At 68.3% G+C, this 25,897-nt stretch overlaps 7 protein-coding genes across 7 annotated transcripts; 2 read left to right on the plus strand and 5 right to left on the minus strand.

Annotated features, from left to right (window-relative positions):
• Window positions 1–598: 598 nt before the first annotated feature.
• Window positions 599–1,624, minus strand: EMIHUDRAFT_211915 (hypothetical protein; the record flags this gene model as incomplete). Its single annotated transcript, XM_005766820.1, has 3 exons — window positions 599–811; window positions 881–991; window positions 1,148–1,624. The coding sequence occupies 3 exons, from the start codon at window positions 1,622–1,624 to the stop codon at window positions 599–601; spliced, it is 801 nt and encodes a 266-aa protein (XP_005766877.1).
• Window positions 1,625–2,787: 1,163 nt separating this feature from the next.
• EMIHUDRAFT_211917 (myosin-like protein) lies at window positions 2,788–6,839 on the minus strand (the record flags this gene model as incomplete). The annotated part of the gene is made up of 7 exons (XM_005766821.1): window positions 2,788–3,164; window positions 3,240–3,489; window positions 3,601–3,697; window positions 3,884–4,122; window positions 4,473–4,819; window positions 5,509–5,653; window positions 6,072–6,839. The coding sequence occupies 7 exons, from the start codon at window positions 6,837–6,839 to the stop codon at window positions 2,788–2,790; spliced, it is 2,223 nt and encodes a 740-aa protein (XP_005766878.1).
• A 2,450-nt stretch (window positions 6,840–9,289) lies between these two features.
• EMIHUDRAFT_211919 (hypothetical protein) lies at window positions 9,290–9,700 on the minus strand (the record flags this gene model as incomplete). Its single annotated transcript, XM_005766822.1, has 2 exons — window positions 9,290–9,536; window positions 9,591–9,700. The coding sequence occupies 2 exons, from the start codon at window positions 9,698–9,700 to the stop codon at window positions 9,290–9,292; spliced, it is 357 nt and encodes a 118-aa protein (XP_005766879.1).
• A 2,045-nt stretch (window positions 9,701–11,745) lies between these two features.
• On the minus strand, window positions 11,746–12,842 carry EMIHUDRAFT_211920 (hypothetical protein; the record flags this gene model as incomplete). Its single annotated transcript, XM_005766823.1, has 2 exons — window positions 11,746–12,246; window positions 12,681–12,842. The coding sequence occupies 2 exons, from the start codon at window positions 12,840–12,842 to the stop codon at window positions 11,746–11,748; spliced, it is 663 nt and encodes a 220-aa protein (XP_005766880.1).
• Window positions 12,843–13,745: 903 nt separating this feature from the next.
• On the plus strand, window positions 13,746–14,218 carry EMIHUDRAFT_356676 (hypothetical protein; the record flags this gene model as incomplete). The annotated part of the gene is given in 2 exon segments (XM_005766824.1): window positions 13,746–14,172; window positions 14,186–14,218. Coding segments are annotated over 2 exon segments (227 nt in total), but the record flags the coding sequence as incomplete, so codon positions are not given.
• Window positions 14,219–16,184: 1,966 nt separating this feature from the next.
• On the minus strand, window positions 16,185–17,069 carry EMIHUDRAFT_211922 (hypothetical protein; the record flags this gene model as incomplete). The annotated part of the gene is made up of 3 exons (XM_005766825.1): window positions 16,185–16,454; window positions 16,524–16,574; window positions 16,668–17,069. 3 exons carry the CDS (start codon window positions 17,067–17,069, stop codon window positions 16,185–16,187), a joined length of 723 nt encoding a protein of 240 aa, XP_005766882.1.
• Window positions 17,070–20,004: 2,935 nt separating this feature from the next.
• On the plus strand, window positions 20,005–24,581 carry EMIHUDRAFT_464568 (glycosyltrsansferase, family 19). The gene is made up of 8 exons (XM_005766826.1): window positions 20,005–20,610; window positions 20,751–20,942; window positions 21,011–21,101; window positions 21,249–21,322; window positions 21,390–21,492; window positions 21,629–21,713; window positions 21,815–22,120; window positions 24,554–24,581. Exons 1-7 carry the CDS (start codon window positions 20,071–20,073, stop codon window positions 22,104–22,106), a joined length of 1,377 nt encoding a protein of 458 aa, XP_005766883.1. The 5' UTR covers window positions 20,005–20,070; the 3' UTR covers window positions 22,107–22,120; window positions 24,554–24,581.
• The last annotated feature ends 1,316 nt before the right edge of the window (window positions 24,582–25,897 follow it).

Here is a 25,897-nt window from a genome sequence, read left to right on the forward strand (position 1 = left end):
GGATGCTTCGATATTTTGACGGATGACCGAAATCACCCCGTTTTTGCCCCTTTTAGGTCATCCGTCAAAATATCTGAAGATCCTACTATAGGATTCTCCCAAACCTTGCTCAGCTGATCCAGCACGGGCCGTAGGCCAGGCCTGGGCAAAGAAACCAGTACCTCATCGGGCTTCCCTGAGCGTCACAGCTCGGTGATCGCGCCGGCCGGACACCACTGTAACGTCCGTTCCGGGCATTTGAACGCGACCTTCGGGGGCAAAGACATGCTTGGGCTCTATGGCTCAGACTGGACTCTTCTTGGTCCCTTCTGATGCCCTAGGCCATACCTGGGCCTTACCTGGGGTTCTAGGGGCCGGGCGGGGTTTGCCCCCCGAAACTGGCCCGAGGGACCTTAAAGCCGTACACCATACGTCCCTGCGAGAGACCGCCCCACTTCCACTCGCCACTCCACCCCAAACCCCACAAACCGTGTTCCTGTATCAATTCACTGCATACTCAGTGCGCGGCCGGCGATCCCTCATCTGCTTTTCTCCGCTCTCGCGGTCGAGCACTGCAGCCTTCGAGTCACCTGCGTAGCCAGCGCAAACCTGCGACCCCTCACACATGCTGCTCTGCCCGCGATGGCGGCGTGTTCTCGTTGCCTGCAGGGCAAGGGAGCCGCGGCGGCGGTGCCGCCATCGAGCCGGCCGTCGCAACCTCTCCGCAGCGCACGGAGCCGCCGAGACTAGGCCTCGGCAGCCTGGATCTGTCGCCCTGGAGGGCGCACGAGAGCCGCCCGTTTGCCGGCAGCCCTCCGCCAAGCTTCGGCGGCTGCGGCAGCAGCGACTCTCGGCGATTGGGCGGCTTGGGCGGCCCGGCCGCGGCACCCCCCCCGAGGACGGCGACGAAGGGCTTGCTCGGCTGCGTCGTCCGCTTGGGGGGCTGCGGCAGCCTCGAAACGGACGGGGCGGTGCCGTTCGGCAACTGCGACGCGGTCGCGGCCCGGCGCGCCTGGGAGGCCTTGTTCTCACGCGGCGAGTGCGCGGCGCGAGGCGAGGCGCGAGGCGACGCGCGCGGGGAGGCGCGCGGGGAGGCGCGGGAGGTCGTCGCCTCCGCCTCCGCCTCCGCCTCCTCCGCCTTGCACCGCCGCCATTCGGCACGCGCGACCGACGCCTTTGTCTCGCGTGGGGGGCCGGTGTTGCCGACTGCAGCGCGCCGCTCGGCAGAGCCGCGAGGCGTGGAGCCCGCGCCCTGAAAGAGGCGCGAGACCGACCTGAGAACCTTCGACGAGACGGTCCCGCGCTTCTCGCTGGATGGCGTCGCCGCCGCGTGCGGCGGCGGCTTTGGCGGCGTGCCCGACGGCGGCGTCGGGGGGAAGGCCTCCGGCCGGCGGGGTGAGGTCGGCTTTGGCGCTGGCTGCGAGAGCGAGCGGATGAGGCGCTCCTGCTCGACCTTCTCGCGCCGGAGCGCCTCGAGCTCGGCGGCCTGCGCGGCGATCTTCCCCTCTTGCTCACCTGCTCGCGCCCCGAGCTTCTCCGCCAACTTGATGGCGGACACGACGTCATTGCGCGTCTTCTCCGACTCCTCCTGCTGCGTCCGCTGCGCGGCGAGCAACTCAGCCTCGCGCCGCACGCGGCGAGACATCGCCACCGCGCGCCAGCGGGCCTGCAGCCGGATGGCCGCAAACTCCGGCGGCAGCGGCGCCGTCAAGCAGCCCGCGCTCAGCGCCGACGCCGCCTGCGCGTACCGCGCGCGCAAGTTGGCGCGCTCGCTCTTGGCGGCGGCGCTCTTGGCGGCGAGCAGGTCGGCAAAGGTGCGCGCCGCCACGGCCCTCCGGACCGTGCACTGGATACGGACGGCGGCCGCCCGGCGCGCCTTCTCTGCTAGGCGCGCCACCAGCGCCGCGGCTGCCTTCTCTCTCGCCGCCACGCGCTGGCGCGCTAGCGCCTCGCGGACCACTGTTGACCGCTGGCGCGCCGCGCGGCGGCGCGCCGCGCACTGCAGCACGATCGCGGCGGCACGCTGGCGCGCGAGTTCTAGGAAGGCGAGACTGCTCTTCCGCGCCGCCTCCTTTCGCTCCCGCGCGGCCGCCGCGGCCGCCGCCCGCTTCTGGCTCGAGAGCTGGCGGAGGTGCTGCACCTCGCGCCGTGCCAGGGCGGCGCGCGCTCCCGACTGCAGGCGCGTCGCCGCGGCGCCGCGCTGCCGCGCCTCGGCCTTCGCGGCGCGCTCCGCCTTTGCCGCCTGCTGCCGCGCCTCGCGCGCCTCCACGGCCGCGCGGCGGGCTGCCTCGTTCGACTCGCGCAGCGCGGCGACGGCGCGGCGGCTCGCGAGCATCCGCACGGCCGCCTGCACGCACACCGCCGCGCGGCGCGCCGAGTTGAGCCGGTCCGCCGCCTCGCGTGCAGCCTCGAGCGCGCGCCGCAGCTCCTCTGCCCGGACGAGCCGCAGCTCCTCGCGCGCCGCCGCCGCCTCGCGCCGCGCTGCCCAGCGGCGGGCGACCGACTGCGCGACGACCACGCTCCGGATGCGACGCGCCTACCCTCAGGGCGAGAGGGTGAACGCTCGGAGGACAAGACTCGATCTCCGCGCTCTGCGTGCGCGGCCGCGCCTCGCGCGCGGCGCGCCGGACGGCGAGGAAACTGCGCGCGGAGCGGACGAGCCGCGACGCGGCCGCCGACTGCTCGGACGACTCGCGAAGGAGGCGGCACCGCGCAAGCCTGCCGCGCGCGCGCGCCTGCACAACGACTGCAGCGGCGCGCGCCTACACGACACGTCATGGACAAGTCATGGACGCGTCCCCGACATCTCTACGCCACCGCGGCTGCGGTGCGCGCCGCGCGCAAGCGAGCCCGCTCGACGCGCCCTCGCTCCGCCGCAGCCAGCGTGCTCGCACTCGCATGCTCCAAGAGGCGCCGCCTAGCGCCGCCAGCCCAGCGGCGTGCCGCGGGCAGCGAGAGAGCGAGCGCGCGTGAGCGCAGCGCGAGGGCCGCCAGCCGCCGCCGCGCGACGATGCGCCGCTGCAGCCAGAGGGAGGCGCTGACGGCGGCGGTGGCGCGCACCCAGCGGCGGCGCGCGACGTATGCGCGGACGCGGTCGAGGATGGCGGCGACGTCGGCCTGCGAGCCGTGCATCAGCTCGTCGAGCGTCGCCATCGCGCCGGCGGAAAAGAAGACGCGCCGCACGCCTGCAGGGAGGGCGGAGGGGAGGGTCCGAGAAGCTCTTCCACAACTCGCCTGCTCCATCCGCTTGCCGCACGCACCGAGCGCAAAGTCGGCGACCGGCTTCGCGGCGGTGGCGGGCTCGAGGCGCAGCGCGGCGAGCAGCGCGGCGACGAAGTCGCGCGAGGAGAGAGTCGGCGAGAAGCCGGGCAGTAGCGGGCGGTACCGGCTCGCGAGCGCCTCGAATTCACAGCGCGTCGGGTAGCCGCGCCCCATCAGCTGCAGCAGCTGCGGCGTGCCGGCGCAGCGCAGCTGCTCGAGCACGAGCGGCAGGTCGAGGCAGCCCGCCGCCTGCGGGAGACGCAGCCGAAGTGCAGCTGTGGGGACACGGACGGGACATGGCCGGGACACGGCCGGGACACGGCCGGCCGCCTGCGCGGCGTTCGGCTTGACGCAGCGGACATAGTGCGGCGTCGTCGCCCCGATTGTGGCCATCAGCGACTCGAGCTGCTTGGAAAAGCCTCCCGCCAGGCCGCGCACCCGCAGAGAGCCGCGCGCACTCGACTTGCGACGCCCGCCGCCGGCCTTGCCGCCGGCCTTGCCGCCGGGCGTGCCGCCGGCCTTGCCGGCGGGCGTGGCGGCGGGCGTGGCGGCGGGCGTGGCGGCGGGCGTGGCGGCGGACGGCGCGTCGGCGCCGCCGTCGCGGGATGTGGCGAAGAGGGATGCGAGCAGCGGGTGGGCCGACGTCTGGAGGAGCAGCGGCAGCTCGGGGTGGAGCGCGTCGAGGTTCTTGGACAGGAAGCCGGACGCCTCGTACTCGACCTCGCCCGCGTAGTGCGCGACGACGAAGCGCGTGCCGTCGGGCGGCGCGGACTTGCGTGCAGGCATGCGCCGCCCGCTGGCGAGGATCACGTCCGGCAGCCGGATCGAGGCGTGCTCGCGGTGCGAGCCGAAGAAGCGCGCCACGAGCGTGTGGTCGTTTGCCTAGGGAGGGGGTCGGAGCAGGGTCCGAGCGGGGCCACACTTGAACCGCCATCTCGTTCTCGACTATATCTCGCTCGCCTGAGGCACGCACCCCTCGTCCTCGATGATGCAGAGGAGCCCGCCCGGCTTTGCCTGAAGGAGACATAGAGATCTAGCCGAGATCTAGCCGAGATGTAGCCGAGATCTAGCCGAGACCCGAGATGATGCAGAGGGGCGGCTCTGCCTGCACGAGCTCGAGGCACGCCGAGTTGTTGGGCAGCTGGATGGCCGGCACCTGACAGCGAACCCACACCCGCCTCACCACTTCTCGGCGACGAGTCTGCTCGCCCCCCTCTCGGCGGTGACCGCACCGGCACGCCCTCGTCCGCGTACATGGCCAGCTCGGCCCGCATGGTTCGGTCGAGGAAGAAGTGCTGCAGCGACTCGTTTGTGTGGTTGATGAGCAGCTGCTCGAGCGAGTTCACGCCGAGCGACTCGAAGCCGAAGATGTCGAGGATGGCGATGTAGCAGCTGCCCCCGACGTAGCAGCTGCCCCCCTCCTCCGCGCTCGCGCGGGCGGGCACGGACCCGCTCGCGCTCGCGGCGGTGCTCCCGGCAGCGGGTGCGGCGGACGGCGCGGCGAGCGACGTGTTGATCCTCCGCACGAGCCAGCCGAAGAGCCGCTCGTACAGCTCGCGCGCCAGCCCGTCGCGCGCGCCTAATCTCGTGCCATCTCGCCTCATCTCGCGCCATCTCGCGTGCAGTCTCTCACGCGACAGCCATCGCGCGCGCCGTCGGCGAGGGAGCGGTCGTACCGGACCGAGTACATCGACCCGCGGCCCGAGTGGACCTGAGTCGTCCGTTGAGCTCGCAGTGAAGAGCACTCCCTCACGGCGCAGCAGGGCCTCGGCCCGAGTCGCGCCGTCCGCGAGTGAGCCCTCGGAGAGAAGTCTCGCTCACCACCACCACCACCACCACCACCACCACCACCACCACCACTACTACCACTACTACTACTACAACGGCACCGTCCGCGAGGTGAGGCGCTGCTCGAGTCCGGCGGCGCCGATGCCGAGCAGTGCCGCGGCTGCCTCGAGGTCGGCCCTCCTCTCGTCCGCCACCTGCGGTGTGGCGACGCGAGGGTGGCGACGGGAGGGTGGCGACGGGAGGGTGGCGACGGGAGGGTGGCGACGGGAGGGTGGCGACGGGAGGGTGGCGACGGGAGGGTGGCGACGCGAGGGTGGCGACGGGAGGGTGGCGACGGGAGGGTGGCGACGGGAGGGTGGCGACGCGAGGGTGGCGACGGGAGGGTGGCGACGGGAGGGTGGCGACGGGAGGGTGAGGGTGCGAGCGCGAGGGGTGCTAGACACAGTGGGAGTGGCTGGGAGGCCGTCTGTCCGCATCTACGGCCCTCCGCCTTGGCCTTGTCTTGCTCGTCGTCGGCGAAGTGGAGGTTCCCGAGCAGCAGAACCGCGCCCAGGATTTGCGCCGCCGACTGCACCTCTCCGCGCGACGCGCCGAGGGCGCCCAAGGCGGACACCACGCTCGCAAACTCAGCTGCCGGCGAGCTGCAAGGCGGGTGAGGACGGACGGAGGCGGGCGGGCGTCAGGCGGGGCGTGAGGTGGGCGAGGGTGGAGAGAGGGGAGGGGGAGGGGGAGGGCGAGGCATGTCTCGGCGTCTGGCGCGGTGGAATGCGGCGCGGGTGTGCGGTGGAAGCTTCGCGGAATCGGGAGGCTTGTCGGGAGGGTCGCCTGGTGCTGCCCCACGCCTCGTCGTGCGGCGCCGCGTCGCCGCCCTGCGCCGCCTCGCCGCTCGGGCAGAGCAGCCGGAAGGCGCCCGCGCCGCCGCCGCGGGCGGCCTCTGTCACCGCCGCGAGCGGCGCCCAGTCGATTGCGGCGGCGGCAGCGGCGGCGGTGGCGTCGGTGCCAGCGCCGGCAGCGGCGGCGGCGGCAGCGATGTAGTAGAGGACGTGGAAGGTGCGCTCGCCCGGCGCGTGGTTGGAGACGCGCCCCTTCTCGAGCAGGTACGTCTCAATGGACGAGTGCGAGAAGGAGGCGCCGCCGGCCGCCGTCCAGATCCGCATCAGCTTGCCAAAGCGCGACGAGTTCTTGTTGCGGAGGGTCGAGGCGCAGCCAAAGGCCTCGAGCAGCGGCGAGGCGCTGAGCATTGCGGTGCACAGGTCCTCCGCCTCCTCGCGCGAGTGGTGCGCCAGGTAGTCGACGATCGCGCGGCAGCTCTCCGTCTTGCCGGCGCCGCTCTCGCCGCTCACGACAATCGACTGGCTGCGGCGGTCCGAGAGGATCATGCGGCGCGCGCGGTCGGCGAGCGCGAAGACGTGCGGCGGCAGCACGCCGATTGCGCGGCCGCGGTACGCGTCCATCGCCTCGCGCGAGTAGAGCTCGGCCAGCGTCTTGTACGGGTTCACGGCGAGCAGGACGGGGCCGACGTAAGTGTAGATGCGGTCGTGCGCGTAGCGGCGCGCAATGTTGTCGAGCAGACTGGGCTCGTTGAGGAACGCCAGCGACGCGGCGTCGGCGACGCCCTCCTCCGGCTCCGCCTCGGAGCGCGGGCACACGTCGGCGGCGGTGAGCTGCACGGGGTCGCCGCCGGTGTCGCACGGCGTGACGGTGACAGGGCCGTCGCCCAGGCCACTGCAGTGCCCACGGAGGAAGGGCTCGCCCGCCGAAGGGGACGGGTTGGGGTAGAAGACGGGGCGGCGCGAGGTGGCGGCCGACATCGCTGACCAGGTCAAACCAAACCTGGCAGAAAAAAATGGAACCTCCAACGGTTTCCGTTACGCACAAGCATATGCACTCTTTCGTGCCGCTCGCTCGCCGGTGCGCGGCGCATGGCCTCCCGCGCGGCTCGCGCTCACTCGGCCTGCCTCCGCCTCACGGCTGGCTGAGCATGCCATGGGTCCGCCTGGTGCGGCGCTGCTCGCTCGCTGCGCTGCACAAAGCTGCGAGAAGCAGGGTGGCCTCCTGAGCTTGAGCATGGCGCAGCGCGGCTGCTGGTGCTCGAGGGCGGCCGTGCAGTGGCGTGAGGGCCTGATTGGTGGTGACCTCGTGCTGCATCAGCGTGCGCAGCATGCTCCCTCACCCGGTGCTGAGACATGCTGGTGGGCGACTGGCGCCAGCTTCTCAGTGCTGTCCCTGGCGTTGTGCAGCATGTCGCAATACTCCTGCTGCGCTGACCGGCGCGCGGGGCGCGTCGTGCCGCGAGAGGAGCGAGAGGCTCGAGGCGCGCGGCTGTCGGTCAACCCTGCGGCGCATGCGCGCCGCCAAGGCTGCTCGACAGGCGACTGGCATTGTGGCGACGCGGTCGCCGTTACTCCAACTTTGCTTTGCCGATCAAAAGCGCCCGTCCTTTCCTTTTTAGCCGCCGAAATTTAGCTTGCTGTTTTTTTTTCTTTATAGGCGTCTGCAACTTCCAAGCTGCGTATTCTTGTATTATCGTCGAGTAGTACAGGTACTTCGTGGGGGCAGGGTGTATTCTCGTAACATGTGCGTATTCTCGTATCACTGGCTCCGAGTAGAAAAAAGAAAGAAAACTTACTAGCTCCGAGTAGAGGGGGCGTTCTGCTGCTAGGGGAAACCTGGAGCGCGGAGCTAACCCTCGGAGACCCGTGTTTACTTTAAGGCCCTTGCCCTGCGAACGCGCACCCCCGGGGCTAGGGCTCTCTAGCCCGTAACCCGATACCGATCATCCGGCCCGCTGGATGCGCTTCTCAGCTCACCGGCCCTGGATGTGAGGTTGCCGACTGCACTCCAAGTGCTCCAAGTGCTCCAAGTGCTCCTCGCGGCTTTGGCACCTCCTGATATAATGCTGATTTTTTGCTGAGCGGGGCGGAGGCACGCGGGCGGCGGAGGCGGCGGCGGACGACGTCTACTACCTGGCCGTCCCCTGTGGTAGCTTAGCGATCAGGGAGGATCTACCTGTTCGGCCTCGAGGAAGCTGCTGGGGGAGAGGGGGGGAGAGAGGAGAGGAGGAGAGGGGAGAGGATGAGAAGAGGAGAGGAGAGGAGAGGAGAGAGGAGGAGAGAGGAGAGAGGAGGAGGGGGAGAGGAGAGAAGAGGGGGGGGGTGAGAGGGAGGGAGGGAGGGAGGGAGTAGGGAGAGAGGGAGGAGAGAGAGAGAGGAGAGCCTTTGAGCCTTGGCACCAGCCAGGTAGTTGATTTGGCCCTGGCACCAGCCTTGGCAGTTGATTTGGCCTTGGCACCAGCCTTGGCGGGCGGGCACGCGGGACATGCACAGGCGCCAAGGGGCGCAGCGCCGACAATCACGGCGGTGATTGCGGCGCAGGTGGGGGGACGGGAAGTCCGTCGGCGTTGCCGGGGGCCCAAGGAAGCGCGAGGGAAAAATTCCGCCGCTGAGGGCGCTCGTGCGGCAATAGCCGGGTGGAGGGGGGAGCGTGCCGGACGGGGCGTCGTCGCGCCGTCCGATGGTCTGCTGCCCCGCGCAGCAACCGTCGGGCGACGACCCGGGGGCCAAAAACCCGGCGACGACGGCGCTCTGGATGGGGCGTGACCTCCTGCCTCCAACCTCCTTCCTTTTTGAGCAGGTGTGACGCCGCGCGAGCGACGCTCCGAGATCGCCCGAGATAGCGCGGCGCGGCGGTGGGTGAGGTGGGGCGGGGTGGAGAGGCGTGGCGTGGAGCTCCGAGATCGCCCGAGATCGCGCGAGATCGCCCGAGATCGCGCGGCGCGGCCCGAGGCGAGGTGGATGGGTTGGGAGCGAGGGGGCGGAAGTGATCAGTGCGGTAGATCGGTCAGTCGGGGCGCATGAGCCGGACTTGTGGGCCGGACCACCCAAGTCCTTTATCTGCGTTGTTGAGCCAGGACTCAACATACTCGTTCTGTTGCCGTCCCAAACTGTCACTCCCCTTTCTCCCGGCCGGGGCGGGGCGCGCGCGGGGGCGGCGGGTGTGCGGCGAGTGTGCGGGATGTCTGTGGGCCCGAGAGCGATATGCCATGTCCGCCTTGCGTTGTTTCATAACATCGAAGGCTAAGCTCAAAAAATTCGTTTAGCTCGGCGGACAGAAGTGATGACGGCCAGGATGACGGCACGCACGCTGGGGCGACACACACACACAAACTCACAAGACCCACCTGTACCCTCTCTTTATGATATTGCTAATTACTAACTAAGGACCCACCAGGTTAGCATGCCCCGAGAAAGCAGTCATCATGTCATCGCACCACCACCCTTGGCAGCACAAAGCCGCGCCAGACGTCCGCCAGCTCCGGAGCCGCGCCCTCGCGGCCGTCGAAGCGCTCCTCGTCCCAAGCGATCAGGTAGCCCAGCCGCATCACCTCGACCGCCCGCTTGCGAGCCGCTGTCGGGAAGAGCTCGTGCGACTGCGGCGACCACTCCGCCGCCGTGAGGATGAGCCTGCCCACCTCCACCGCCTCGGCCGCTGGCTGCAGGTTGGCCGGCCTGAGGGAGGGCAGAGGTGTGTCAAAGAGAGGATCCGGCGAGTCGGGGAGAGACCATTTCAGTGCGCGCCTCAGTGCGAGTGCCTTGGCCTCGCCCGCCACGCGCACGCCGAAGCGAGCCGTCGAAGCGTTTGCGGAAACGACGACGCCGACCTTGCCGTTCATCGACGGCCGCGAGACGAGAGAGCGGATCTCGACTGTGGAACCGACTGCCGCAGCGGTCGGACCCGACTCGCCCCACGAGCAGAGGACGCGCGCCCGCTCGAGGGGAGAAGGCGCGCCGGCGAGCGGGTCGGCGCCGCCGCGCAGCAGCGCCCGCGCCCGCTCGACGGTGAGCGCCTGCGGAAGAGGGGCAATGGGCGTGAGGACAGCGCGCTCACGCCTTCGGCCGCTAGTCTCGGGCACGCCTCGAGATGCTGGAGCGGCGTCCAGCCGCGGCTGGCGACCAGCCAGGCGGCGAGGTCGGCGTGGCCCTCTTGGGTTGCAACCTCCTCGGGCGTGCCGAAGGGCGTAGCGGCGCGGGAGGCGCCGTAGGAGGAGAGGAGCTTGGCGATCTCGAGGTGGCCGTCCTGGCACGCCGCGAACAGCGGTGTGGCGCCTTGCTCATCGGCCTGGTCGATCGCCGCGCCGGCCTCGAGGAGCAGCCGAACGCACTCGAGCTGGCCCTCCTGGCACGCGAAGAACAGCGGCGTGGCGCCGTTGTTGCGGGCTTGGTCGATCGCTGCGCCAGCCTCGAGGAGCAGCCGGACGCACTCGAGCTGGCCCTTCTGGCACGCCATGAACAGCGGCGTGGCGCCATCCTGCTGGGCCTGGTTTATCGCTGCGCCAGTCTCGAGAAGCAGCCGAACGCACTCGGGATGGCCCTCCTGGCTCGCAATGAACAGCGGCGTGGCGCCGCTCTCCTCGGCCTGGTTGACGGCCGCGCCAGCGTCGCGCAGCAGCCGGGCGATCTCGAGGTGGCCCTTGTAGCACGCGACGTACAGCGGCGTGGCGCCGTTGTTGCGGGCTTGGTTGATCGCCGCGCCAGCCTCGAGGAGCAGCCGGGCGGCCTCGAGGTGGCCGTTCTGGCACGCGATGGACAGCGGCGTGGTGCCAGCCTCACCGGCCTGGTCGATCGCTGCGCCAGCCTCGAGAAGCAGCCGAACGCACTCGAGCTGGCCCTCCTGGCACGCGATGAACAGAGGCGTGGCGCCGTCGTTCATCGCTTGGTTGATGTCAGCGCCAACGTCGCGCAACAGCTGGACGCACTCGAGCTGGCCCTGCTGGCACGCCATGTACAGTGGCGTGGAGCCGCTGATGCAGGCTTGGTTGACCGCCGCGCTCGCCTCGAGAAGCAGCCGGGCGATCTCGGGGAGGCCGTTCTGGCACGCCATGTACAGCGGCGTGATGCCTTGCTCATCGGCCTGGTCGACTGAAGCGCTGGCCTCGAGAAGCAGCTGGGCGCACTCGAGCTGGCCCTGCTGGCACGCGACGTACAGCGGCGTGAAGCCTTCAGCGTCTGCTTGGTTGACCGCCGCGCCTGCTTCGAGGAGCAGCCGGACGCATTCGATCTCGCCGTTGAAGCTCGCAGCGCTCAGCGGCGTGGTGCCGTCGTCCATGGGCTGCTCTATCGCCGCGCCCGCCTCGAGAAGCAGCTGGGCGAACTCGAGCTGCCCCGTCTCGCACGCGATGAACAGCGGCGTGACGCCGCCGTCAGCAGCTCGGTTGACCGCTGCGCTCGCCTCGAGGAGCAGCCTGGCGCAGTCGACGTGGCCCCCCTCGCTCGCGAGGAGGAGCGCGGTGGCGCCGCCGCTATCAGCCGCCCCGACGCTCGCGCCGCCCTCGATCAGCAGCCGCACCGCCTCGGCCTGCCCGTGCCGAGCGGCCCAGGTGAGCAGCGTGTCCTGCTTCTCGGTGTCGTGCCGCGCGTCGAGCTGGGCCTCGAGCGACGTGCCGCGCGTCCCCTGCCCGGAGAGGAAGGCGCGCAGCCATGCCAGGTCGCCCCGAGCCAGGTCGGCGAGCCAGGCGGGGAGGATGGCGCCTGGCGAGTACAGACCACGCCTCACTTTTTCACGTAAACGCACAACCCCGGGCCCCGAAATCGCACAGTGATGACAGTGACATGCAACACGGGGTCCCAGGGAAGGCGAGCAAAAACCTTATCGCGCGCGCTAGACGCCGACTCGGAGGCCGCACCGGTCGGGCGCGCAGCCGGAGAGAGAGGGAGGCGCTCAATCGCCGAACTCGGCGAGCGCCTCCAGCGTCTCCGCTTCGTACGCACCCTCCTCCCAGCAATTGAGCGCCTCCTCCACCCCCGCGCCCGCGCCCGCAGCGTCCGTGCCCGCGAGGATGGCAGCGACGCGCTCCTTCTGCCGAGCGTTCGCCTCCGCCTTCGCCTCCTGGGCGTCCGCCTCCATGACCCGCACCACCTGCTCCCTCCACACGGCGACCCGCCCGGCCAGCTGGAGGTAAGCGTCCGACGACAGCAGGAGCGCCCTCCCGGCCGCCCGCGAATCGGCGCGCGCGCGCCCCGACTTCTGCTGCGCGTTGCGCCTGGCCCTGCTCGACCGTTGCGGCCGCAGCTCCAGCACGACGTACGTGTGGCGTTGCGGGCCAGGCTCGCGGTACACCGGCACCCCGTCCTCGTCCGCGTATCCAGGCTCGCCGGGACGGGCCTCGCTCCAGGCTGTGACCAGCCCGGAGGCTTTCAGCTCCTCCCCGATCTCCTCGCCCTCAGCAACGAGCTCCGCCCGCCGTCGGGCCGCGCGCTTGGCCCGGAATGCCACCGCCTCCGCCGCCGCCGCCGCCTCCTCCTCCGCCGCCGCCTGAGGCGCCGCCTCGGCATCTCTGCCGGGCGATGCCGCCACCGCAGCAGTAGCAGAAGCAGCAGCAGCAGCAGTTGGAGCAGCAGCAGCCGCAGCCGCCGCCGCCTCCGTCGCCGCCGCTGCCGCCTCTGCCGCCTCCTCCGCCGCCTCGACCGCCTCCGCCTCCGCCGCCTCCGCCTCCGCCGCCGCCGCCGCCACGGCCTCGCCGGGTGGTGCGGCCGCAGCCGCAGCTATGGCAGCAGCCGCAACAGAGGCAGCAGCAGCGGCAGAAGCAGCCATAGCCGCAGCCGCAGCCGCCATCGCCGTCGCGCGGTCGCTCAGCATCTCGAACGAATCCCCACGATGAGCAGCGAGGCGAGGAATATCTCCTCGCTGCCGATCGTCGGGCCGGGGAACAGCAGCATGAACATCTCCAATAACACGAGCGTAGCGGGAATAAAGTGGTAGCTCACCCCTCGCTGTCGATGTCCTGGCGCTCCTCGGTTCGTCCAGATCTGATCCATCCGCGACTTCCGCCGCTTCCGCGAGCTCGGCGAGCTCTTCGAGCTCGTCTGCCCACCGCTCCAGCGCCGCACCCTCCGCAAAAGCCTCTGCATGGCTTTTGCCGGAGCAGCCGCCACCTGAAGCCGCTGCATCTGCGGCGCTGGCGAGAGCCCGCTGCACAGCCTCACGGAGCGCTGCCGCAGCGCCCTCCTCCTCCACCACCACCACCTCCACCACCGCATCGGCACCACCGAGATGCTCTGCGGCGAGAGCGACAGTGTTGGCATCGTGCAGTGAAGCGTAAGCGTGCAGCACCGTCTGCTCGTCCGCCGGCAGTCGCTGCCGGCCGCCTGCGCCGACGCTGTTGACGACGCTGGCAGCGCCGCTGTTGCCGCCGGTCGCAGTACCGTCGTCAGCGGCGGCGCCGCCGCCGCCACCAGGTGGGCGAGCAGAGTCGGCAGGCAGCATGCACCTGCCGACCGCCCGACTTCACGGCAAGCACTTTTTCACAGGGGGGGATTTTCTGGAAAAAGGAGGCGTGTGACAAGTGGAGGGTTGGATCGCCGTCTTTCGGCGAGGATGGGTGTTGGAGCCCTCTTTGCTCAACATGCGGCCTGCTCTGCCGCCTCAACGAGACCGCCGCGCGCGCGCGCGCTCGGCATGCCTGCTGCTCGCCTGCCGACCTGGCCAGGCCGCGCGTGGCTGGCGCCAGCTCGTCATCGCAGCGGAGCACCGGAGGCGCGGTTTGCCCGCTGCTGGCTCTCGCCCCGCCGGCGGTTCCACGTGAGTCTATCACACTCTGGAGCCGAAACCAGCCGGAAATGTGCCTCCTCACAGCTCCTCATGGATCTGCGAAGAGAACCGTCTCCTCCAAGTAGCTCCACAGCCGGTCCGGCTCGCCCCTCGGGGGCTTCGTTCAAGCGTGCTGTGTGAGTGTTGAGGTGATACGAGCGCGCGTGGGCGCGGCGCGAGTGCCGTTTTGGGTCTCTTTTATACCAGTGATGAAATATAAACCGACTTTACCACGCGCGCGCACGCGCGCCGCGCTCCTCGACTCTCTCGCACCCGCCCCGAGCCACGCCCCTCACGAGATAGGCGGCTGCGACCCTGAGAGTGCGCAGCGGTGCCGCTGGCGTGCTCACCACACCCACCCATCATGCCTGCATCATTCCTGCACGCACTGCCCGGTCTGGCCGGGGCGTGGGGCGAGATCTGGCATGGCGGCGCGCTTGAATTGAGCGCCTTTGATCGTCTCGCGGCGACTGCTCGCAGGCCGGGCGGCCAGAAACTGTGCCGCTCAGCCATCCGCCGAAGCGAGCGCGCCGGCGGCGGTCCGCCGCCGGCGCGCTCGGCTCAGTGTCTTCAAGCCCGCCGCCGGTGGGGAGCTCCGCATGCCGCACGCCTGCTTTTCGCTGCGCATGCTCGAGCCCCCGGCGAGGGCTTGTGCTGTGAATAGCAGGCGTGGTCTGTACTCGCCAGGGATGGCGCTCATCGTGCCGCCAGAAAGAAGAAAAAATCTTACGCACGCTCTCTCGAGGTCTCTTGGAGCAGAGCCCAGGCGAGTCCTCGAAAGCGCCCAAATGGGTCCTCGGAGAGGGTACCCTGGTGGGCGGGGCCTCTACTCGCCAGGATGGGGCCTCTTAGCTACGCCGATGACCCACCCGACTCCGTGTGGGCGAGTGGCCTGCTGCTCGCTGCGAAACACGTACATAGAGAGCCACCACACAAAGTCCACACGTGACCACTTTAAAACCCAACCCACCCACACACACACACACACATCTAAAGTCGGCATCCGGGTCGCCGTCACGGGAGGAAGCGGGGGAAGACGACTCCGAGGAGGACGAACCAGTGGAAATCCCGTTGTTCGCTCACGGCACCCGGTTAGAGCGGTTTGCCATCGTGCTGATGCTGCTGGGCAACGTGCTGTGTCGTAACGCGGCTCCTTTGAGTGAGTAGTGAGTATTGTGTGTGTCACTACACCTGTGCGTATACGTGTGGGAGTAAGGCCTCTCAGCCCGTCAGGGTCACACCCACTCTCGCACGAGACACAGCAGAGCCGAGAGCGGACACGGCACACCCAGGGCACACCGGGGAAGGGGAGAGTGGGGGCGGCGGCGGCGGCGGCGGCGGCGGCGGCGGCGCGCGGCGCACGCGTGCGCGCGACTGAGGGCAGGGGTGGGGATTCCCGCCGTGCACACACTGCGCGCGCGCACACACCACAACATACCCTCATGAGACACACTGAGGGAAGGCGAGGCGGCGGCGGCGGCGGCGGCGGCGGCGGCGACAGCGCGCGCGCGGCGCGCGTGACGGAGGGGCGGAGCAGCGGCCGCGGCCGCGGTCGCTGCTCCGTCTGTCCCGGAGCGTCGTCTGCGCGGGGTGCGTGTCAGGAGAGGGGGCAAGCGTGGCGGCGCGGGGACACGCGGCGGTGGCGGCGAGCAGGCGAGCGATCCGTGCGCGGTGAGGCGGCCGGCGAGAGGGCGGCGGGTGACGGGGCAAGGAAGCAGCCCACACCCGACCCGTCGCTCGAACGACTTCGACGCCTGCGCAGGGGCCGCAGGGCGGTCAGTGGTGAGTCGAGGCGGAGCCGGCCGCGTGCCGGATGCAAGGCGTTGTGAATGCCATGTGCGTAAGGCCGGGACGGAGGGGGCGCGCGGCGGCGGCGGCGGGGGGGGGGGGGAGGGGGCTCACCCAGTCCGGCGGCTTGCGAATGATGCGCAGAGTGCGCAGGTGACCCACTGAAATGGCAACTCGTCGGAGCTTCCGACTAAAAACACCTATGGGGTCCCTGAACGTTCCGCAGGCGAAAGGACAAGACGCATTTTCAAACCAAACCAGGCAGAAAAAAATTCGTTTAGAACGGCGGACAGAAGTGATGACGGCCAGGATGACGGCACGCACGCTGGGGCGACACACACACACAAACTCACAAGACCCACCTGTACCCTCTCTTTCAAACCAAACCAGGCAGAAAAAATTCGTTTAGAACGCAACCCCTGCCTAGACGAGTACAGCTAAAGAGTACCCGGGGCTCCCCATACGGGAGAGCCCCAGCAGAAACCCGGGCAAAGCACCGGCATTCCTTTCGTAACGCGTTCGGCCCGCAGTCTCGCCCGGCGCGCGCTCCTCTGCGCCCACCTAAATTCCTGAGTCGCTGCACCCCGCCAGTGCACCCACCCACCTGGCCGCCACGCGCAGGAGCGGCTACACAAGTCCACAATCGAGTCGCACGGTCCGCCTCGCTTGAACGGCTGCTTCCACAGGAGGTGCAAAAGCCGCCGCGCTCCACTCCCAGCCACAGCCTGGCCACCCCGCGCGGACACGGGGCGCCCCATAGCCCCACTCGACTGCCCGGCCGCTCACACACCGAGGAGGAGTCGCAGCACCGCCGACGCATCGCTGTGGAACCGTGCAAAGAGCAGCTGCTCGGCGGGCACACCGGTCGAGTTCTCCTTTACGGTGCACTTGGCCGGCTGGACAGTGCATCGAGGCGGCGGCGGGCGCCCGCCTCGGCTCTGCATGTGGACAATGCCGAGGAGGTAGGTGGCGTGGGAGAGGATGGCGTTGGCGTGCTGTCCGCCGCTGGCGCCGATGCTCAGCCCCTCAACCCGCAGCCGCCGCCTAACGGCCTGCAGTCTGTGGCGCCGCTGCTTGGCCGCCTCGGACCGCACCGGCTTCTCTCTGCGGGAGGGATGCACCTCCTCCTCCTCCTCCTCACTCGCGTCTAGCTCAGTGGCAGACGCCTCGCCCTCCCAAGCGGCTCGATGGTCGGCGGACCGAGCGGTTGATGCCTCGGGGGGTGTAGGCGAGGGAGAGGTTGGCGATGAAGAAGTGGGAACCACCTCGTTGGGAGTCTGCGCCGCAGCTGCGCCCGCCTCGTTGAGCATGTTGAAATGAAAGTTATTGGCGTCAATATGGCGCAGGACAGAGATGTCAGCACCGCGAGGAGGTGCAGGACCCACGTTTGCGGTGCGAGCCGTCGTGGCAGGATCAAGCTGAAGGCCTCGAGTGGTTTCCTCATTGACATCCTCGCCCAGAGCATTGCCAGACAAGTTTGCGCCCAGTTTGCAGTCGCTTGGCGTGGTTTGTGCAGGCGCACCAGCCGCAGAGGCAGCGCTGCCGACTCTCATTGGTTCAGCAGCCGTCGCAGTGCTCGACGGATCCGCAGTGTCGGCGCCACCAGCACCGCGCTCGGTCTCGCTCAGCGAGGCGGCCGAGAGCACAGGCAAGCCGCAAACGCGCATTTGGGACGCACGTAAAAGTTTCAACCCTCTCTTTATGATATTGCTAATTGCTAACTAAGGACCCACCAGAGCACTAACTAAGCAAACGCGCGTGAACAGGGCTCCAGGCCCCAAATGACGTGTGAGTGTTAGAGTTGTTTGGTATTGCTAAAAATCTCTCTCTCTAACTAAGGGGCCCTGAGCCGACCTAGCCGCCAAAAACGGAATGGGGCGCCCAACACGTGCCGGATTACTGTGCCCTCCCCGGGTGCAGCCTTTCGGTTCGTGAAGGGTCGGTGCGAGTCGTGCTTTCCTCGATCCCCCGCCCTCCCCCGCCATCTCCGCCGCTTTGTTTGGCTCTCCAGCCTTACCACCATCGCGGGCGACCATCGGGAGGCGGCGAGGCGAAATCAGACTCGGTCGAAAGACCCCAGATCGGCATCCATGCCTTTCTGGACAGGGTGGCCCGCCACAACGACCCCTGGAATTGCGACTCGCCGCTTTCCTCCCGCTGTGATCCTGAGCTCTGTGTCTTGGTTTGCCAACAACATACATACAGAGTGGTTCGACTCCACACAAATCCGAGACGGTGACGGGAAGCGTCGTGCGATCTCAGGCCCAGTGAGGTAGTGCGCCAGACCAACCCGGATCCTGCTGAACGAGCTCCTCTTGTAGCTCGATCGGTCACACCGCCATCGCCGCCGGGGAGAGGGGGGACGACACTGCTTCGGCAGCGTGCACCTCGATCCTGCACCGTGTTTGTTATGACCCCCCCCAATGAACACTCCAGTGAGGGTGGGCGAGACGATCGAGGGGTCCCGTACCATGCGGAATCGACCCTATCCAGTGCTCAAGTGCTCAACAACATACAAAACCCAAAACTAAAGAGCAGAGCGCTGCTTTCCGTCGTGCGTCCTTCCTTGCTGCGACTCCGTTTATCCCGCCGACGACGATGGCTCTGATGATGATCCCCCTGGTGTACTTGGGCATTGGTGCCGTCTCTGCTCTGGGCGCTGGCGTCGGCACGGCGCTTGGCTTCGCCACCGGCCTGCAGATCCGCAGGTGGCTGCCAAAGTCACCGCCTGGCGAGCAGCACTCCACGGCCACCGTGCCGCTGGTGCATGCCTGAGGCCTGTCCTCCGATTGAGAAGCGCAGGTTACTCTCAAGCACGAACACTACAAACGCGCGTGCTTCCGTCTGGCCCGGCTGTGCTTCGTGATAGCGCTGCCGTGAACTAACGGCTGTTTGAATGTGCAGCTTGACGCGGGGTCCGACGTGGTGTGAGGGTCTCTCGTGGTTTGTGTGATTCCTCTGTCATGAAATGGTCATAAGCCTTGCCCGCTCTGCCCCCGCCCGGTCCCAGCCCAGGCGCGAGGCTTCCACCTCTCTCCTCTCGCCAAGCTCGAACGCGTCCTGCCGCCCGAACACCGACACGGATACGGCGGGGTCTCCGGCACACATGGTGACATGGAACACGACCCAACCCCGCGCGCCGATGCACTGTGCTGCCGACGTGCGCGCCGCACAGGGGCGGCGCGACCCAGCTGATCATCTCTAGTGGCGGGCCGAGCGGCGGCGGGTGGCTTTTCGCGGCAGAGGCCATCAGAGAAGCGGCAGCGCCCCACGAGCCCCTACGAGCCACGGAAGATCACGGACGACACGCCACACGCCACGCAGCGGTGCACTCTACAAGCGTCGTGCGTCGATGTCGTGCGGCTTCTCGGGGTCAGTCCGTCACGAGTAGAGTTTGAGGCGGTAGCCGTATGTGTTGGTGGCCAACTTACTTGAGAGAGACTGGGATTCTTCTGGTCCCGTGCCCAGTCAGTCCAGTATCAGACACCAGGGGGACATACAGGATAGCATGCCCCGAGAACGGCGACATTTGGCGGAGGAAACCTGGGAAGGAGGGCGGTTGTGCCTTTCTTTTTGTGCTTCCGGGGGACTGTTCTCTCGGCGCCCATGGCCTTCTGAGGTTTCGTACTAATGACGTCCTTCTTGGCACTTCGGGCGTCGGTGTGTGCGTATCTGTGGTGTCTTTTCCCCCGGTATCCGGTATATGCTACGCGCGCCGGCGCTTCTTCAAATCCAGCGTTTCTTGCCGGTCGAGCAGCTTCTCGCGAAGCCACTCGAGTGCGCGACGAGCGCGTTCGAGGCCGCGCCGGAGCTAGCGTCTGATGACGCGCTCAATTAGATCGTTCGCCGTGCATGTCGACGACGATGAAAAAAAATGTCGTTTGAGCGATGCCCTGTGTCCGCCTTGCTGTGTTCCCTAACATCGAAGGCTAAGCTCGACAAAAATTCGCTAGCGTCTTTTCCTCAATCAGGCTCGGACTGGACACCAGCGCGGTATGGGTGGACGCGGCGGACAGAAGTGATGACGGACGGCCAGGATGACGGCACGCACGCTGGAGCGACACACAGACACACAAATTCACAAGACCCACCGGTACCCTCTCTTTATGATATTGCTGATTACTAACTAAGGACCCACCAGACAGAGCACTAACTAAGGGGCCCTGAGCCTCGCCCTGTACCCCAAACTTCAACGAAAAAATTCACTCGCCCGCGCGCGGGCGGCGGCGGGTGGGCGGGATGTCTGTGGGCCCGAGAGCAGCGATGTGCCAAATGTGTGAGAGAGAGTCTGGGGGGCGTGTTTGGGGAGATGGGGGATCGGGGGGGTGGCTCGTCCAGAGGGGCAGGGAGCGGAGGCGAGAGGCGATACCCGAGGAGCACGTCGTTGAACACGTAGCGAAAGAGAGACCGCCTAGGCCCTAGGTCGTCCCCATGTCCGCCGGTAGTCTCCTGCGGCGGCGGGATCGGCCTCTGCTGCTGGACCTGCGGCCCCGGCTGCGGCGGCTGCGGCGTCCACGTTCAGAGGCCTGTCTCGCTGCACGGCCTCGTGTCGTGCGAGGTTGGCCGAAAAGAGTAAAATTCTCCCCCTCCCACACCGCGCCAGCCTGCGCCGGCCTCCAACCAGTTCTCAATCGACCGGGCCCGCAGAGGCTCTGTCTGCCTGTCTGCATGCGGCGCTGCGCTGCCGCCAACCTCCGCCTCCGCTCCCTGCAATGCCGCCGCCTCAGCTCGCGCTCTTCCACGTCGCCCGCCGTCGTCTTCCTGGTCGCCGGCGAAGCGTCGGGCGACGTCATAGGCGGTCGCCTGATGCGGGCACTGCGCAACGAGTACGGTGGCGCCATCCACTTTGAGGGTGTCGGAGGCGATTCGATGCGAGCCGAAGGGCTAGCCTCCTCCCTCTTCCCCATGTCGGAGCTCAGCGTCGCCGGCTTTGCCGAGGTGCTCCCGTCGCTACCACGCATCGCTGCCCGGCTCGTGCAGACACAGCGCGCAGTCCGGCGTGCGCAGCCGCACGTCGTCGTCGGGATCGACTCAAAGGGCTTCAACCTCCGCCTGCTCCGCTCGCTCGCACATCGCCGCGCCGCCGCCGGCCGCAACGGCATCCCAGCGGCGCCTGTCCTCGTCCAGTACGTCGGCCCGTCGGCGTGGGCCTTCGGCGACGCAGACGCGCGGGCGGCGCGGCTGCGCGGAGGCGTGGACGAGCTCCTCGTGCTGCTGCCATTCGAGGAGGCGGCCGCAGCAGCGTCGCCCGCCCCGCCCCGCAGCCCCGGCCCTCCTCCCCGCCCTCGCGCGCCAGCTTCCACCGGAGCACTCGCTGCCCACGGCCCCGCGCCTTGCCCCACCCCGAGGCGCTCTTTCGGCGCGCCGGAGTGCCCGCCACCTTTGTCGGACACCCGGCGCTCGACGACGTGGCGATCGGAGGCGAGCCGCCGGGCACGGCGGCGGAGCGGGCGGCCGAGGCGGCGGCCTTCCGGCGCGAAGTCGGCCTCTCGCCGTGCGCGCAAGTCCTCTGCTTGCTGCCTGGTAGCCGTGCGCAAGAGGCGTGCGACTGCGGTGTGCGAGGCCAGTGCGTGCCTCTCGGCCACTCCGCGCGTCGCTGGGTCTCCAGGTGAGGGCGATGCTGCCGCTGCTGCTGCGTGGCGCGGCGAGTCTCGCCGAGCGGCGGCGGCGCGGCGAGGCGCTCTCTAGCCGCTGGGCCGGTCTCGCTCGAGGGGCGGCGGACACGCATGTCCGCGACACGTCCACGACATGTCTTGGGGCACGTCCCACAGGTCTCGCTCGAGGGGCGGCGGACACACAGGCGGCGGGAGGCGGCCCCGACCGGTCGCGAGTGGTGCCGCATCTAGGTCCGATCGAGCTGGTCGTGCCCGCGGCGCCGGGGATGCGCGGCGAGGTCGATCGCATCGTGCTCGAGACTCTGGCGGGAGGCGCAGCGAGAGGCGCAGCGGGAGGCGTGAACAGGAGGTGTGAACGAGAGGTGTGAACAGGCAGCGAGAGGCACAGCGGGAGGCGGCGCGCGCTGCAGCGTGGTCGGGAGCGGGTCTCGCCGGGCTGCTTTCGGCGCCGCGGACGTCGCCATCGCCGCTTGCGGCACGCCGCTCGTCGCCGCGACGCGCCGAGTGGGGAGGGGTTTGGCTGAGCGGCGTTGTGGGCCTTAGGCACTGCGTTCCTCGAGCCGCTGCCCACCCCTCCCTCCCGGCGGCCCCACCCGCCGCCGCGCCGACAGGCACCATCAACCTCGAGCTCGCGGCGGCGGGGGTGCCGCAGGTGGCCGTCTACTCGACCAGCTGGCTGACGGGCTTCGTGATCCGGCGGGACACGCCCCTCCACTGCCCTCGCGGCAGGCCGTAGGGTACCCCAGGCCGCCCGCCCGCGCCACCCCTCCTCGCCACCCCTCCTCCCCGCGCCGCAGGCGCCTCCTCCGCCCTGTCCTCCGGCACGCCTCCCTCCCAAACATCCTCGCCGGCCGCACCCTCCTCACCGAGCTCCTCTTCGAAGACTGCACGCCGTGCCGCATCGCCGAAGAGGCAGACTTCCTCCTCGCCCGCCCCTCCCTCGCCCGCGCCGAGGCGGCTCAGATTCGGCAGCTGGTGCTGCCTTCCCTCCGCGCCGTCGGTGACGGCGGCGAGCCGCAGCTTGCAAGCCGCGCAGCCGCGCGCGCTTTGCTCCGCCACCTGCCCGAGGCGCAGACTTGTACGTTGTAGAGACTCCGTAGTGCGTGAGGGTCAGTCAGTCTTACACACCTCCAAGCATGGAGGACGGGCCCACACGCACACACACGCTGCACACGATTGGCTCGGGAGCCGACACGAGGCACGCTGTCACCGGCCGTAGCACTGGGTCCGGACTGCTGGACACACACAGCACACAGCTCACAGAACAGCTCACGAGGTGGCGCTGTATAGTGGGGTTCTCAGGGACCGACACAGGAGAAGAAGGTGGGGCACAGGGACAGGACACAGGACTCACGAACTGATATCCCAACCCGCGCCGGGGGCGGTGGCGCGCGCGAGCGCCGGGGTGTTTGGACCCGCAGTCTGGCAGGCGCCAGGCCACAGATCCGCCGGCAGAGCCTTCAAGCCAAAAAAACTGTTCAGTTTTCAAAGGCAAAAACGCCAGCCTACGCCCTCCCCTCACACTGACACTTCTCCCCTATTCCCGTCTTTAGGTTGCGCACATCTCCCAGCGAGCTAGGTTCTCCGCTTTTTCTCCCCTAGTCATCTGCCCGCGCCGCGCGCCTCTGTGGGCGTCTAGTGCAGCCACTGACAGAACTGTTCCAAAGGAGTGGTCAACGTCTCGCCTGAAGTCGGGTGGGCTCGCGCACTGCTTAGCCCTAGGGGAGGGGTGTGTGTGAGGTGTCGGAATGGTAAGGTTTCAGGCCGCCAAGGTGTGGGGGATTTGGGGGATGAGTCAGGAGCCAGCAGCCTTCCTGCTGGACCTGAGTTCACAGCTCCTCCGCCCGACGGGGTGGTCCCTTGGATTCGGGCCCCGCTCCCTTTTCCTGCGCCTGGTCTGTCCCTGTCAAGTGTGTGTTGCGAGATGCAGAGCTGGTTAGGCTGGAGCGCGGGCGGTGCGGTGGCAGGCGAGGGCAGCGCGGTAGGCGAGAGGCGGCCGCGGGGCTTCGAGTGGCGCGATAGGAGGGTAGGCTGGCTGTGGAGGGGCGCCGCGTGGCCTCGGCAAATGAGTAGTGCTTTATGAGCGGCCAGTTTTGTGCGTATTGCATATCGAGCCTGCGGTGTGGCCTAGTTGGTGCAGCGTTCGGGTCGGGGACGTTTTGGTCGTTGGTTCGAGCCCAGCTGGTGCAGTTCGTAGTCGCGTAGCGCGCGGGTGCGCGGCAGCCTCGGCAACCGAGGCGACAGTGGCGAGCAGGGGCGAGCAGGGGTCAGAGCAGTGCGGCGCGCCCAATTTTTTTCGATGGGCTCGGTCAGTGGGCGTGTCAGGAGGCGGCCGGCCGGGAGAAACTCGGCAGTAAAACTCCCGCGCCGGCCCAGGAGGTGGGAGTGTCACGGAGGCGGCCATTGGCGCGCGCTCCTTGTCTTCGTGGGTCCGAGTTTTTTTTGAGAGCGAGAGAGCAGAGCCTTCAAGCCGCATCCGCGATCCGCGCCGGCTCTCAGAAGAGATCCGGCGCGGTGCTGACCGCGTCCTCGCAGCGGACCACCGAGTTCACGATGATGTCCGAGGAGAAGCGGTGAAGCTGCGGCACGATGCGGTAGTCGCACAATGCCGCATTGCGGTTTGCGGCACTCCTGCTGCAACGCGCACCTTGTGACGGTGCCCTGGCAAAATCGTCCCGATTTCGATGCGCGATTTAGCTAAGTCCCAGAGCCGTTTACGCATGAGCGGGCCCCCTCACCAGCCTAGGGCTCGCGCTTCTGGCCCGAGGTGTCGCCGCTGCCTCCCGCGCCCTCCGGCGCCTGCTGCTACTGCCGGTCGGCCGGTCGGGTCCGCGCGACGGCTCCATCCTCGAGACGTAGCGGTCGCTGAGCGCTTTCTCGACCGCTACGTCTTCCAGTGCACCCTTCACCGCGACCCTCGAACCTGCGCTGCGCGGCGCAGTTGCTGCCGAGCGAGACGCCCCCGCCCGCGCAGGGGCGGCATCACCAGACGCTACCGCATGGCCGAGCAGCGAGCAGTGTGTGCCGCAGTGCCCGTCCGGGCCCTTTTGCAGCTGCCTCTATTGGGCGTAAACCGCGGATATAAGGGTCTATACGGAGGTGGGTGGCCTCTTAGAGGTATGGGAGCCGCTGGCACCGCGCTTGGCGCCGCGGATGCACGTACGAACGAACATTATGAAATCGGGACGATTTTGACCCAAAAATCACAAGGTGCGCGCGGCGGTGAGGAGAGCGCGAGCCCTTGAGCTGCTGGAGTCAGTCCATCGCCCGCGCATGCGCGCTGGCCTTGAGGTGGTTCCACCAACAACTGGCCCAGGGGTTGTGACCCTGCGCAAAGCGCAGGAATTTGCCGAGCGCGCCCTTGGTCCTAGGGCCCCGCTCGGGGAGTTGAAGGCGGCCGCCGTGGTGCGCGTAAGGGTTCCGGAGAACCTCTTGGCACCACGCGAGTGGCGGCCGCCACTCCGACGCGCCGCCGGTGGCGCCGCGCAGAGCGCGCAACACCAACACCACCAGAGGTGCGCCCAAAAGCCACGGGGGTGAGGGTAGAGTAAATAAACAAATAAAACGGACATACTAGGAGATGGGTAAAAAGGAACAGTTCCCCGCCCTGCGATCTTTGTGCAGGGTTCTTTGTGGGTGTGATCCAGATCGGCGACTTAGCCGGGGTCGTCCTCCCGATCGATGGGGGACTAGAGCACACTAGCCGTCTTCCACATGGTCCCTCGGGATCGTCGTGGCATGTTGGGCGAGCCGAGGAGATCGGCCGCCGAGAAGAGATCCCCGCGGAACTTTTTTTATCATTTCACAGGTGACTAGACGCTCTCGACGCACGAACAAGAAGTGCTTCATTGTTCTAATGTACCGTGCTCTGCTGTCTCGGACCAGACTAGGACAGACTACAGGCATGGATCGAGCGGGACGCTCATCATCAACCGTCAAGCAAGACAAGCCCACTCACTCCGCGCGCCGCAAGCCCGCCTCCACGTCGGTCACGCCCCTACCCTCGCCACGTCCGTTGCACTACTGGACGCGGGCCCTCCTCCTCGTCCATTGCGAGGCCATCGACGGTGCAAGCGAGCACGGGTGGCGCGTCGATCTGCGCAGGCGGATCGCGAGGCACAGTCCCCTGCCAAGCCGCTTCGACGATCGCCAGGTGCGGCCTGGCGGACGCCGGCCGCGCGGCCCTCACACACCCAACCGCTCCGGCGCCCACGCCTCTATCTTCTTGGGCAGAAGCTTGTTCGACAAGTCATCTCCGTGGCCTAGGTTGCCTCCTCCTGCCCCCCCCCCCTCCCCCCCCTTGCCCCAGGTAAAGACAGCGCCGTCGGAATTGGTGGCGATGCTGTGGTCGCCACCAGCCGACACAGCGACCACACACCGCCCAGCGAAGGCCTCGACCTTCTTGGGCAGCAGCTGGTTCTGCTCGTCGCCGTGGCCCAGCTTGCCCCAGCCTCCACAGCCCCAGCTCCAGACGGCGCCGTCGGCGGTGAGGGCGAGGCTGTGATCTTCCGCCGAGACAGCGATGACGCGCTGGCCAGCCAAGGCCTCAACCTGCTTCGGCAGCAGCTGCCTCTGGTTGTCGCCGTGGCCCAGCTTGCCATCGCCCGCACCGCCCCAGCTCCAGACGGCGCCGTCGGCGGCGAGGGCGATGCTGTGGCTGTCTGCTGCCGACACAGCGACGATGCGATGCCCAGCCAAGGCCTCGACCTCCTTCGGCAGTAGCTGGATCTGCTCGTTGCCGTGGCCCAGCTTGCCATAGTCTCCATCGCCCCAGCTCCAAACTGCGCCGTCGGCAGTGAGGGCGAGGCTGTGGTCGTATCCAGCCGACACAGCGATGACGCGCTGCTCAGCAAAGGCGTCGACCTTCTTGGGCAGTAGCT

Source organism: Emiliania huxleyi (assembly GCF_000372725.1).
Source record: "Emiliania huxleyi CCMP1516 unplaced genomic scaffold EMIHUscaffold_50, whole genome shotgun sequence".
Classification (NCBI taxonomy): Eukaryota; Haptophyta; order Isochrysidales; family Noelaerhabdaceae; genus Emiliania; species Emiliania huxleyi.